At 37.0% G+C, this 14751-nt stretch overlaps 1 protein-coding gene across 1 annotated transcript in view; it reads left to right on the plus strand.

The window, feature by feature from the left end:
• TMEM135 (transmembrane protein 135) overlaps positions 1–14751 on the plus strand; it is a 243603-nt gene that overhangs the window by 77216 nt on the left and 151636 nt on the right. Inside the window, exon 5 of the mRNA XM_080815167.1 lies at positions 14674–14739. Coding sequence (XP_080671293.1) covers positions 14674–14739 — 66 coding nt within the window. The remainder of the gene's footprint in view (positions 1–14673; positions 14740–14751) is intronic.

Below are 14751 nucleotides of genomic sequence, written 5' to 3' on the forward strand. Positions count from 1 at the left end.
CCCTCTTATGTGATAATGCTCATATACATTAATCTACATATATTGGAAACTCCATCAGACAATATTATAATTTCTTCAGTGGTCATATATATTTTAAAGATCTTAAAAGAAGAAATACAAGCTTTTACATTTATTCAAATGTCACCATTTCTGTTCCTTCTCTACATTCATAAAGTTTAATGTTTCCTCTAGGATTATTTCTCTTCAACCTATAGAAATGTATTCAGCGTTTCCTTTAGAACAATTTTGCTGGGAACAGATTCTCTTACTGTCTTTCATATAAGACTGTCTTTATTTTTGTTTCATTCCTAAAGGATATTTTTGCTGGATATAGAATTCTGTAATGATGGCGGTTTTTTGGGTTGCAAAACTTTAAAGATGTTCTCTCATTTTCCTGTCTTCTGATGGCAAACCCATAATTATTCTAATAGTAGTTGTTCTATATATAATAAGTATGGGTACTTTTCTAGGAGGCTACTTTCAAGATTTAAAAAAATATGTGGATTTCAGCATTTTGTTTATAATATATCTAGGTATGTTTTTATTTGGGTTTATTTTTCTGGGGATTCATGGACTGACTTTCTTGAATCTGTAAATGTATGTATTTGACCAAATTTAGGAAGTTTAGAGATACCATGTCTTCAAATATTTTCTCAGTATTAATGGTTTTCCTCTCTTTCTGGATCTCTGGTAAAACATATGACATATCTTTTGCTACTCTCCCACAAGTGTCTGGGGGTCTATTAATTTTTTTTCAATCTGTTTTTCTCTCTCTTACATAGAATGGATGTTTTATAGATTCACCTTTTAGTTCACTGAGTCTTTCTTCTTTCTTCTCCACACTGTTGGAGAGCCTTCATTCACTGAGTTTTTAAATTTAAAATTTTTAATTTTACATACGATATTTTTAAGTTTCAGAATTTCCTTTTTTGTCTTTTTTTGGGGTCTTTTAAAAAATTAATTACTTTTATTAACATAATAATGTATTATTTGCCCTAGGGGTACAGGTCTGTCAGTTGTTAAGTGTGTAACTTCACATCACTCACCATATCACATACCCTCCCCAATGTCCATAACCCAACCACCCTCACCAAACCCCCCTCCCCCCAGCAACCCTCCGTTTGTTTTGTGAGAATAAGAGTCTCTTATGGTTTTTCTCCCCCCCGATCCTATCTTGTTTCATTTTTTCTTTCCCTGCCTCCCAAACCCCTCACTCTGCCTCTTACCTTCCTCATATCAGGGAGATCACAAGATAATTTTCTTTCTCTGATTGACTTATTTCATTCAGCATAATACCCTCTGGTTCCATCCATGTCATTGCAAATGGCAAGATTTCATTTCTTTTGATTGCTGAGTAGTATTCCATTGTACATATATACCACATCTTCTTTATCCATTCATCTGTTGATGGACATCTAGGTTCTTTCCATAGTTTTGCTATTGTGGACATGGCTGCTATAAACATTGTGGTGCACGTGCCCCTTTGGATCACTCTGTTTGTATCTTTAGAGTAAATACCCAGTAGTGTGATTGCTGGGGCATAGGGTAGCTCTGTTTTCAACTTTTTTGAGGAATTTCCATGCTGTTTTCCAGAGAATGCATGCTGCACCAGCTTGCATTCCCACCAAGAGTGTAGGAGGGTTCCCCTTTCTCCACATCCTCACCAGTATCTGTCGTTTCCTGACTTGTTAATTTTAGCCATTGTGACTGGTGTGAGGTGGTATCTCATTGTGGTTTTAATTTGTATTTCCCTGATGCCAAGTGATGTGGAGCACTTTATCATGTGTCTGTTGGCCATCTGGATGTCTTCTTTGCAGAAATGTCTGTTCATGTCCTCTGCCCATTTCTTGATTGGATTATTTGTTCTTTGGATGTTGAGTTTGATAGGTTCTTTATAGATTTTGGATACTACCTCTTTATCTGATATGTCGTTTGCAGATATCTTCTCCCATTCTGTCAGTTGCCTTTTGGTTTTGTTGACTGTTTCCTCTGCTGTGCAAAGCTTTTAATCCTGATGAAGTTCCAGTAGTTCATTTTTGCCCTTGCTTCCCTTGCCTTGGGTGATGTTTCTAGGAAGAAGTTCCTGTGGCTCAAGGTCAAAGAGGTTGCTGCCTGTGTTCTCCTCAAGAATTTTGATGGATTCCTGTTTCACATTGAGGTCTTATATCCATTTTGAGCCTGTTTTTGTGTGTGGTGTAAGGAAATGGTCCAGTTTCATTCTTCTGCATGTGGCTATCCAATTTTCCCAACACCATTTGTTGAAGAAACGGTCTTTTTTCCAGTCTTTCCTGCTTTGTCAAAGATTAGTTGACCATAGACTTGAGGGTCCATTTCTGGAATCTCTGTTCTGTTCCATTGATCTATGTGTCTATTTTTGTGCCAATACCATACTGTCTTAATGATGACAGCTTTGTAATAGAGCTTGAAATCTAGAATTGTGATGCCACCAACTTTGACTTTCTTTTTCAACATTACTCTGATTATTTGGGATCTTTTCTGGTTCCATATAAATTTTAGGATTATTTGTTCCATTTCTTTGAAGAAAATTGATGGTATTTTGACAGGGCTTGCATTAAATGTGTAGATTAATTTAGGTAGCAGAGACATTTTCACAATATTTGTTCTTCCAATCCATGAGCATGGAACGATTTTCCATTTCTTTGTGTCTTCCTCAATTTCTTTCATGAGTACTTTATAGTTTCCTGAGTATAGGTTCTTTGCCTCTGGTTAGGTTTATTCCCAGGTATCTGATGGTTTTGGGTGCAATTGTAAATGGGATCGACTCCTTAATTTCTTTTCTGTCTTGTTGCTATGTAGAAATGCAACTGATTTCTGTGCATTGATTTTATATCCTGACACCTTACTGAATTCCTCTATGAGTTCTAGCAGTTTTGGACTGGAGTCTTTTGGGTTTTCCACAAAAAGTATCATATCATCTGTAAAGAGTGAGAGTTTGACTTTGTCTTTGCTGATTCAGATGCCTTAATTTCTTTTTGTTGTCTGACTGCTGAGGCTAGGACTTCTAGTACTATGATGAATAGCAGTGGTGATAATGGACATCCCTGCTGTGTTCCTGACCTTAGCGGAAAAGCTCTCAGTTTTTCTCCATTGAGGAGGATATTCGCTGTGGGTTTTTCATAGATGGCTTTGATGATATTGAGGTATGTACCTTCTATCCCAACACTCTGAAGAGTTTTGATCAAGAAAGGATGTTGTACTTTGTAAAAGGCTTTTTCAGCATCTATGGAGAGTATCCTATGGTTCTTGTTCTTTCTTTTATTAATGTACTGTATCACATTGATTGATTTGTGGATCTTGAACCAACCTTGCAGCCCTGGAATAAATCCCACTTGGTCCTGGTGAATAATCCTTTTAATGTACTGTTGGATCCTATTGGCTAGTATTTTGGTGAGAATTTTTGCATCTGTGTTCATCACGGATATTTGTCTGTACTTCTCTCTCTCTCTCTCTCTCTCTCTTTTTTAAAGATTTAATTTATTTATTTGACAGATAGAGATTGCAAGTAGGTAGAGAGGCAGGCAGAGAGAGAGAGGTGGAGGAAGCAGGCTCCCTGCTGAGCAGAGAGCCCAATGCGGGGCTCGATCCTAAGACCTTGGGATCATGACCTGAGCTGAAGGCAGAGGCTTAACCCACTGAGCTACCCAGGTGTCCCTGTAATTCTCTTTTTTGATGGGGTCTTTGTCTGGTTTTGGGATCCATGTAATGCTGGCCCCATAAAATGAGTTTGAAAGTTTTCCCTTCCATTTCATATTTATTGGCACAGTTTCAGGAGAATAGGGATGAGTTCTTCTTAAAATGTTTGGTAGAGTTCCCATGGGAAGCCATCTGCCCCTGGGCTCTTGTTTGTCGGGAGATTGTTGACGACTGCTTCAATATCCTTACTGGTTATGGGTCTGTTCAGGATTTCTACTTCTTCCTGGTTCAGTTGTGGTAGTTTATGTGTCTCTAGGAATGTATCCATTTCTTCCAGATTGTCAAATTTGCTGACGTATAGTTGCTCATAATATGTTCTTACAGTTGTTTGTATTTCTTTGGTGTTGGTTGTGATCTCTCCTCTTTCATTCATGATTTTATTTATTTGGGTCCTTTCTCTTTTTGATGAGTCTGGCCAGGGGTTTATCAGTCTTATTAATTCTTTCAAAGAACCAACTCCTAGTTTCGTTGATTTGTTCTACTGTTCTTTTGGTTTCTATTTCATTGATTTCTGCTCTGATCTTTATTATTTCTCTTCTTCTGCTGGGTTTAGGCTTTCTTTGTTGTTCTTTCTCCAGCTCCTTTAGGTGGAGGGTTAGGTTGTGTACTTGAGACTTTTCTTATTTCTTGAGAAAGGCTTTTATTGCTATATACCTTCCTCTCAGGATTTCCTTTGCTGTTTCCCACATATTTTGAACAGTTGTGTTTTCATTATCATTTGTTTCCATGAATTTTTTTCAATTCTTCTTTAATATCCTGGTTCACCCATTCATTCTTTAGTAGGATGTTCCTTAGCCTCCATGTATTTGAGTTCTTTCCAACTTTCCTCTTGTGATTAAGTTCTAGCTTCAGAGCATTGTGGTCTGAAAATATGCAGGGAATGATCCTAATCTTTTGGTACTGCTTGAGACCTGATTTGTGACCCAAGATGTGATCTGTTCTGGGGAATATTCTATGTGCACTGGAGAAGAATGTATATTCTGTTGCTTTGGGATGAAATGTTCTGAATATATCTGTGGTGTCCATCTGGTCCAGTGTGTCATTTAAGGCCTTTATTTCCTTGTTGATCTTTTGCTTAGATGATCTGTCCATTTCAGTGAGGGGGGTGTTAAAGTCTCCTACTATTATTGTATTATTGTCAATGTGTTTCTTTGATTTTATTATTAATTGGTTTATATAGTTGGCTGCTCCCATGCTAGGAGCATAGATATTTAAAATTGTTAGATCTTCTTGTTGGACAGACCCTTTGAGTATGATATAGTGTCCTTCCTCATCTCTTATTATAGTCTTTGGCTTACAATCTAATTTGTCTGATATAAGAATTGCCACCCCAGCTTTCTTTTGATGTCCATTAGCATGGTAAATTGTTTTCCACCCCCTCCCTTTAAATCTGGAGGTGTCTTTGGTTCTAAAATGAGTTTCTTGTAGACAGCGTATCGATGGGTTTTGGCTTTTTTATCCATTCTGTTACTATGTGTCTTTTGATTGGGGACATTTAGCCCATTTTATATTCAGGGTAACTATTGAAAGATAAGAATTTAGTGCCATTGTATTGCCTGTAAGATGACTGTTACTGTATATTGTCTTAGTTCCTTTCTGGTCTACTACTTTTAGGCTCTCTCTTTGCTTAGAGGACCCCTTTAAATATGTCCCGTAGGGCTGGTTTGGTGTTTGCAAATTCTTTTAACTTTTGTTTGTCCTGGAAGATTTTTATCTCTCCTATTTTCATCGACAGCCTAGCTGGATATAGTATTCTTGGCTGCATATTTTTCTCATTTAGTGCTCTGAATATATCATGCCAGTTCTTTCTGGCCTTCCAGGTCTCTGTGGATAAGTCTGCTGCCAATCTAATAATTCTACCTTTGTATGTTATGGACTTCTTGTTCTGAGCTGCTTTCAGGATTTTCTCTTTGTCACTAAGATTTTTAAGGTTTACTATTAGATCATGGGGTGTGGACCAATTTTTATTGATTTTGAGGGGGGGGAAATCTCTGTGCCTCCTGTATTTTGATGCTTGTTTCCTTTGCCGTATAGGAAAATTCTCTAGTGTAATTCACTCCAGTATACCTTCTGCCTCTCTTTCTCTTTCTTCTTTTGGAATCCCAATTATTCTAATACTGTTTTGTCTTATGGTATCACTTATCTCTCAAATTCTCTGCTTGTGGTCCAGTAGTTAGTTGTTTGTCTCTCTTTTGCTCAGCTTCTTTATTCTCCGTCTTTTGGTCTTTTATATCGCTAATTCTCTCTTCTGCCTCATTTATTCTAGCAGTAAGAGCCTCCATTTTTTATTGCACCTCATCAATAGCTTTTTTGATTTTAGCTTGGTTAGATTTTAGGTCTTTTATTTCTCCAGAAAGGGTTTTTATTTCTCCAGACAGGGTTTCTCTAATATCTTCCATGCCTTTTTCCAGCCCAGCTAGCACCTTGAGAATCATCATTCTGAACTCTAGGTCTGACATATTACTAATGTCCGTATTGATTAGGTCCCTAGCCATCGGTACATTGGTACTTTTTTCTTTTGTGGTGAGTTTTTCCACCTTGTCATTTTATCCAGATACAAATATATGAAGGAGAGAATAACATACTAGAAGTGTGGCAAAGACCCCAGAAAAATGTACACAAAGCAAATTGGAAGAGACCCCAAACTGGGGGGAGAAGTAAGGGGATAAAAAGAAATTTAAAAATATATATATATTAATTAGGCTGGTGAATAGAACAGAGCCACCCACTTGATTTTGGGTGTATTTTGGTTTCTTCGAAGAAACTACCTCCCAGAATTTTAAAGAAAGAAAAATTTATGTATATACAAAAATAAGGGTAAACACGATGAAGAGATGCAATATGACTGTAAACATGAAAATTTAAAAAAAATTCTAAAAAAGGAATCGATAAGATTAGTTGATTGGAAAAAGAAAGAAAGAAAGAAAAAAAAAGGAGGAGAGAATGTGCTCAGCCTGGAGACTAGAACAAAGCCCTGTGCTAGATTTAGAGTATATTTTGATCTATTAAAGAAATTGGATCCCAAAATTTTATAGAAAAACAAAAAACCCATATGTGTACAAAAAATATGGTTGAGTGCAATGAAGGTTAGAATATGACTGTAATAATGTAGGTTTAAAAAAGTTTTCTTTTTAAGAAAGTTATTGTTAAGATAACCTAGTTAAAAAAATTTTAAAAGAGGAAAGAGGAAAAGTTAAAAAAATTGGAATAAGAAAAAAAAATTTAAAAAATTTAACTTCGCAAGACTAAAGGATCATGGGGTTGAATTCCAGGTGTTGAATTCCATTAACAAATGTAATTCATGTGTTGAATTCCAATGAATTCCATTCATTGCTTTGCCCTAGCTCTGAAGTTCCTCTGTTCTCCTTGATCGGTGAGCTTGGTCTTGGCTGGATGTTCTTGCTGATCTTCTGGGCGAGGGGCCTTTTGTAGTGATTCTCAAGTGTGTTTGCCTGAGGTGGAATTGTACTGCCCTTGCTGGGGCCAGGTTAAGAAATCTGCTTGGGTTCGCTCTCGAGAGGTTTTGTTTCCTGAACACTTTCCATAGAGCCCTGGAGGATGGGAATGAAAATGGTGGCCTACCAATCTCCAGCCTGGAGGAGCCAAAAGCTCGGGGCTCCACTCCTTAATGCATCCTCAGAGAAAAGTGGCCAATCACTCCCATCTCCCTGGTCTCTGACCACGCTCCAGGCTCACCTGGCCTGTGACTGAGCATTTCTGTCTCTGGTGCATAGCTCTCTTTGGGGGCTCTAAACCCAGCAGGTTCCTGCCATGCTGCTGCTCTGGAGGAAGAAGGTCAGTCTCCCTGGATCTGCCACTTGTGGGTTCCCTGCTCGATGAGCAGTGGCTCGACTGTGCCTTGGATCATGGTTTAAGGTAACCCCGATCCGAAATCTCACTCCTCAGCTCTGTCTCTATAGGCGGCTTCCTTGCTCCAATATCCGGCAGCTCTCCCACATTCAGACAACCCCGACCTTTCTGTGACCCTGCGGGACCTGAGATCGCACTGTCCCTGCAAGGGCTCCACTCCAGCTTAGCCTCTGGAGCTATGTCCCTCAATGGAGCAGACTTATAAAAGTTCTGATTTTGTGCTCCATTGCTCCACCGCTTCCCAGGAGCCGGCCTCTCCCCGCACGGTTTATCTTCCTGTCACTTGGGATTCACTTCTCTATACGTCCTACCTTTCAGAAAGTGGTCGATTTTCTGTTTCTAGAATTGCTGCTCTTCTTCTCTTCGATCTCCTTTTGGGTTTTAGGTGTTCAGAATGGTTTGATAACTATCTAGCTGGACTGCTGCCTGATGTTATTTTAGTCTGCTACTCCTCCGCCATCTTGACCCTCCCCCCAGAATTTCCATTATTAAAAATACTTTCTATTTCTCTGCTGAGAACTTCTCTTTCCATTCATAGTAAGTGTGTGTAATTATCTCACCTCGTGGAACATAGTTAATAGGTGCTTTTTAGACATTGGTAATTTCAATATCTGATTGTCTTTCTTTTGGGAAGTAGTCATGATTTTTTTGTTCTTTGCAAGTTGGGTACTTTTAGATTGAACCTGGATGTTTTGAATATCATGTTTTAATACTCTGGGTCCTGTTAGAATCCTCTGGAGAATGTTGATTTGTTGTTGCTCTTGTTGTTGTTTGATTAGGTTTGGACTGCAAATTCTGTCTGAATCTTTGGTGGGCAGTAGGTCCAATGTCCACTGTTCAGGTGGCAGTAGTTCCTAGTAGTTATGTGTTCATTATCTTTCCTGTGATGGGGCTTTGGGTCTGTCCTATCTGTGTGCCACTCATGGGTCATGGCAGGACCTGGCTTATATTTTAATTGTAGTTCTGCTCTCAAAGCCTTGGCTTTGCTGCTTGGGTCTGTTCAGGGCTTACGCTGATTTGGGATGAGCCCTGTATTTGTGCCAATTCAACTACAGATTTAGTTAGAGGGGCCTCCTTTTCTAGATCTTCCTTTATGGGATTACCCCTCTATTCTCTGCCTCTCTGGGCCTCCTTTTCCTGGTCCTGGGTCCTGAAGGACAGGGTTTTTCTTCGTGGTATAGCTGCCTGCACCACTGTCATAGCGGCACACGCTGAACAGGGCCTGCTTTTGGGACAAAGTGGCTAGAGAAGAGAGTAAAAATACAATGGGTATTTTTCCTTTCTTCTTTTCACTAAAGGAAAGGATCGCTTTCCGTATGCCTTTGGCCAGAAAAACAGCATTTCTTTTCCAGTACCAACTACCTATACTGCTGATGCTTCATCTTATAACAGATTTATCTTTGGGCCAGAGTCAAGAGAGAACAAAGACAGAAAACGCCATGAACAGCCAGGGATTAATTCCCTACACATTCGGTGGCTCACTTGGGCCCCCTCTTCCTTTTGTGAGAAGCAGATAGCTAATCCTGTTTTCCTATTTTTTATTTGGTGCTTTTATTATCATAAAAAGGAAAATACCTAGTGCTTGAAAACCTCAGTGTTTAAATCTTTTCTTCTATGACTAGTGCTTAAATCTTTTTTCTTCTGTGGAAGTAAATTTTGCATATGATTTCTGAAGACTTTTGATAATTTAATCTTGAAATAATGTAAGTTTTCTACTTACTGGCTATCCTGTCAAGAATTTTAGCAGAATTAAATGACCATCTGGCATAATGTGTTAATTGTGGTTGATTGTTTTATATAGTGCATTTTTAATTGCCATCTGATGTGGTTTTTAATTGCATTTTTAATTGCCATTGATGACTGATTTTTTAAAGATAGAATTCTGCATTTCCTTTGAGAAATTAATCGTAAGAAAATGATCATTTATTGAGCATGCAAAAGTTTCCTTCAGTAACATACCATTATTATCTTTATTTTGCTAATGATAAAGTTGAGCTCAAAGAAGTGAAGTTACTTGTCCAAGAGCATATGTTTACAAATGGCAAAGCTAGAATTTGAACTCAACAATCTGTTTCTAAAACCTGCTTTTCTTAATCTTTATGCTAATTGTCATACATTGCACCAGGTGCTGGGAATACATAAATAAAAGATTGAATTCATGCCCTCCAGGACCTCTCTGTTTAGTTGGCAAAGTGGGACAATCAGGGGATATTCATAGAACAATAAGTGCTGTGACTCTTTGACATAGATGTTTTGTTCTTAGATTCATAGCTGTGATTAAGCCTTATTCATATTTAGTCTTTCATTAGCCCAATTTTTATTTTTACATTAAAAAAATCAAAATTAGTATTTCTTAAACATCTTTTCATTACAAAAGTGCTGTCCTAAGCTAGACCTTGATTCATTATTTTGTATTTAGCTAGTCCTTTACTAAGCTTTTCACATATGTTAATACCTGCATTAACCAACACAGGAAGATGGGTTGATATTCCTGTTACCTTTTTACAGAGGAAGTCAGAGCTTAGAGAGTTTAAATGATCCGCCTCAGGTTTGCCCAGATTGTAAATAGTGAAAATAAGGTAACTAGAATTCTAGTTGCTTAATTAATAGGAAATAAATGCCTGCTAAATACAACTTTTGTATTTATATAAATAAACTTCAAATTAAATTAATGTACTGAAGTCTGACTGTAATATGCTTTAAAGCTATTATACTGCTTTTCAAGGTAAAGCATTTTAAATATAAATTTCTTCTTAATTTTACTTCGTGTTGGTTTATTGAAAGAAAAATTACTAGAATATAAGAGCATCAGTCTATTGAATTTTGGTTATCTTCACTTTAGATGCTACTCAGTATAGTACTGCTTGTGTTATAGCATTTACATTGTTCCAAAATTCTGCTTTAAATCTCTTTTATCTTTTAGTGTGACAAAAATTGTCACTTGTTTTGGTTTCCTTTTTATAATTACCAAAAGTATGTGTGTGTGTGTGTATACATATATATATGTTATATATATATATAACATATATATATATGTATATATGTATATATGTAGAATGTTAGAAAGGAGGGAAAAAAAGAAAACATCCAGAGACTACTACTGTTACCAGCTCATTATAATTCCTGGGTCTTTTTTTATTTGCACACATACACAGACAAATACGAGGATCTAGCCCAGAACCTTGCATTTATTACATCTAGATTTCATGTCTCCTAAGTCTCTTTTATTTAACACTCTTAAAAAAGCAGTCTCTCTTGGTAACCTATTTCTAAATAAGGACCTATTGATGTTTTTCTACCCTGCCACTGACAGAAAATGTTTAATGAATGTTTTTGTAGTAGTCATTGTAGTTGTTATCAAAACTCAAGGAGAGGGAAATTTCAATGAAGAATTTGCTGGTGGTCAATTTACAAATGCTAAGAATTAGCCCTGTATCTCATTGTTTTTGACACTTGTTAGACATTGTTTGGGTACAAGTAAATTAAAAGCAATCTCTTTAGAAGAGGTCAAAAGAATGTTGTACACTCCAGTAGTTCCCTATAGAATCAAAGGAAGCTGAGCTGAATTGACAGAGTGCTGTTAGAATGAGACATCTTGAAAATGTTGGTGGGAAGAGCCGATGAAATAAATCAATTTAGTTGGAAACAAAAGATTAGGTTTGGTATTCTTCTACAGGAGAAAGTACAGGAAAAGAATTAGATCTTCAGTCTACCTGAGGTTTTTGGGACACAAAAAAGCAAATAATGTGATCTGGTTTAGAGAAGTTATTGTATACTTTATCCCAAATGCTTGCTGCCTCTGCCTGTCACCTTTTGCTTTTCAAATATATACAGTAACTAACGTGGCCTAGAGGAATACTGATAATCACATCACTAGATTAAATAAGGTTTAAAATGAAATAGGAAGATAGGAAGATGGAAGATGTAATTTAATGTACATATTGTTAAGAATAGAAAAAATGCAAGTATATCATTGATGAGAAACTTTTCCTTCAGTAACAATTTCTGTAAATAGATCTTTTAATATCTAGTTTTATATGCTTTAGTTAAGTTCATTTGTCATAGCAAAGTCATTCACTTATAATATGTTTTTTGTACGGGTATATGAATAACAACCCCTTACCTTTTTCATCAGTGGCCTGTTTTACCTCTCTCAGTGAATTATGAATTGCAATTATATTCATATTGTGCTGGAATCACAAAATTTAACAGCGTTTGTTCTAAAAGATTTTTTATTTTCTAACTTTGTGTGTAGATATCCATCTGCCCCGCCCCCCCGGGGTGGGTATGTGTATGTAAAGGAGTATTCTCAAGATTGCTCTTTTCATACACAATGTTAGAAAAAATTGGCTTTTATGGATAAGTTACATGCTATATTTTACCAATAAAGTTGAATGAAAAGTTGTTACTTTTTAATTCCTGCCCTGTCTGGGGTTGCTCACTTTTCCTTGATAATTCCTAAACTGCAGTCTTAGCTTGCTAATTCTGTAACTGTGTAGCTTTGTCACAACAGAGATGTATGACTTTCAGCCTTAGCTGGGCTTTTAGTACTGCTTGGCAGTTCCATTCCTTTCTGCTTTGCTTTTACTTTTAGTCTCATCCCCTTCTTTCTTTCTCTCCCTGTCTTTGTCATTCTCAGATTATCCTGTCCTGTGGTTTAGAGAGGGAGAGGGAAAGGGAGGGGACAGAGGGGAGGGCGAAGAGCAGAGGGAAAGTATTTGCCCATATTTGTACCTTCTCCCTTTTAACTTAGTTGACAGATTGCTGTGTGCTCTTGATCCTGTCTTCCACAGGAATCCCCTTCTGTCGGGATCCATTTTCCTCCTCGTGTCTGAACTTCTTCTACCTGACTGACTGCTTCTACTTAGCCACTACAAACTTGTTTAAATCTCTTCTGTCCTAAAAGTATACTGTCTTCAATTTTGTCTCAACTCAGTTCTTTCTAGCAACAACTCATAGTCATTTCTTACCTTTATTGTCAAACTTTTTCAGAGTTTGCGTACACTGTTTGACTTTATGTCCTTTTATTCAGTCCTTGGCTTTATTCTTGGAGGCACTCCTCGATTGAAGTTGTAAAGCATTTGACCTCTTTGCAAAATTGGACACTCTTGATTTACTTAAAATCAACCTTTAAAAGTTAAAAAAAAGTTTTGGTCAAGGATGTCTATGTAGCGTAAACAGTCAAATAGCGTGCTTGCTGCAGAGCTAATGGAAAGAGAGCAGTGCTCTTCCTCACCTCTTCTGATGCCTGATTTCCACCACCCAGAGCCAACCGCTTGCAGCCTTTTATGTATTTCTTCTGTTATTTATTTCCTTATGTCTGAATTAACATGTTTCCACTGCTGTTTATGTTACGCCGGTCACACTAAGTTCATACACACACATCAGTTTTATTCCCGTTTCCTCCAGGTTTTCAACCCTCCTACTCTTTGGATTTCATTAGATGTGCATTCAGTTTTTAAATTTAGGATTGCCTTTTTCTGTTCTTTTTTTTTGTGGGGGTGGGGATTACTAATTCTTTAAAATTTATGTTTTGTAGAACATCCTTTGAATTCTGTCTTCTATTAGCGAAGGTTGGAAATGAATTCCTCTTGTGCCAAGTTAAAAATCAGAAGCACGTATTGAACAGATGAATTTGCATCCTCTTTTTTCCCAATCATAGTCTCACAAAACGTTTTTCTTTTGGCCTCATTGGCTATCTTGCTTGTCTTCGTCCATGCCAAGCATGATCTCACCTACTGGCCTTTATATTTCTGACCCCATCTGACTGGAATAGCTTTTCCTGGACTCAGTGTTTTTGTCACCCCGAAATTCATGTCAAAGCCCTACCCCTCAGTGGGAGGTAATTCAGATTAGATGATGGGCCTTCACCAATGGGATTAGTGCCCTTATGAGAGTAGAGAAAGAGCTTGCTTCTCTTTGCTTCCAGCTGTCCAGGAACCAGGAAATGGGTCCTCCCCAGACCCTGAATCATCAAGCTATGCCCTTATTTTCTCTTCTAAGAGTTGTATAGTTTTAGCTCTTATATTTATGCTCTTGATTTCTTTTGAGTTAATTTTTGTATATGGTATAAGGTAAGGGTCCAACTTCATTCTTTTGCATGTGGATATTTTCTTTAAAAAATTGTCCTTTCCCTCACTGAATGGTTTTGGTACCCTTATTGAATGTCATTAGGTAATGTATGCAAAGGTTTATTTTTGGGCTCTCTATTCTGTCCCACACTGGTTGATTACCATAGCTTTGAAATAAGTTTTAAAATCAGGAAGTGTGAATCCTTTAACTTGGCTTTTTCAAGATTGTTTTGGCTATTTGGAGTCCTTTGGGTTCTGTATGAATTTTAGGATGGATTTTTCTGTTTCTGTAGAAAAAGTCATTGGGATTTTCTAGGATTCACATTGACCCTATAGATCATTTTTGGTGGTATTGACTTATTAACAGTTGTCTTACAGTTCATGAACACAGGATGCCTTTCCATTTATGTGTGTGTTCTGTAATCTCTTTTCAGCAGTGTGCGTAGCTGTCTGTGAACAAGTCTTTTGCTTCATTGTTTAAACTTATGTAGATTTGTTAATTTCTTTTTAAGATTATTCATTGTTAGTATATAGAAAGCAAAAACTCTTTTTGGGTGTTATTTTATATATGGAATCACCGAATTACTTCATGTTCTGTCAGTATTTCAGTGGCAGTCAGGTGATTTGAATGGAACTTAAATGGAAATTAAAAATCAGAAAAAAAACGATAGTTTCTGAACTGAATCCAAATACTAGCTTTTTACTTAATCTTTGTTAGTCAAACCAGGGTTTAAACTTATGTGAGTGTACTAATTTAAACTCTATAGACATGGATGAACACCAGCAGTCCAAAATAACTTTTGAAACAATTGTTTGCACTCCTTACTATTATTAAAATGTTCTGAAGTTGATCTTTCTGAAGTATAATGGAGATCATGTAGCTCTTAATATGACTTATTGATACTTCTCTAGAAGTTGCTGGAAATATAATCATAATGAATGTTTTTTACAGTTTGGAGGGGGTATACAGTTGAGTACAGATTATGAATGTGTATTTTTGCTTTTTTTAAATTCACAGGCCACAGAAACACTATTTAGAATGGCAGTAGCAAGAGGAACCATCACAACGTTAAGAAATGGAGAAGTAAGATGAGAA

This window comes from Martes martes, assembly GCF_963455335.1.
Source record: "Martes martes genome assembly, chromosome: 10".
Classification (NCBI taxonomy): domain Eukaryota; kingdom Metazoa; phylum Chordata; class Mammalia; order Carnivora; family Mustelidae; genus Martes; species Martes martes.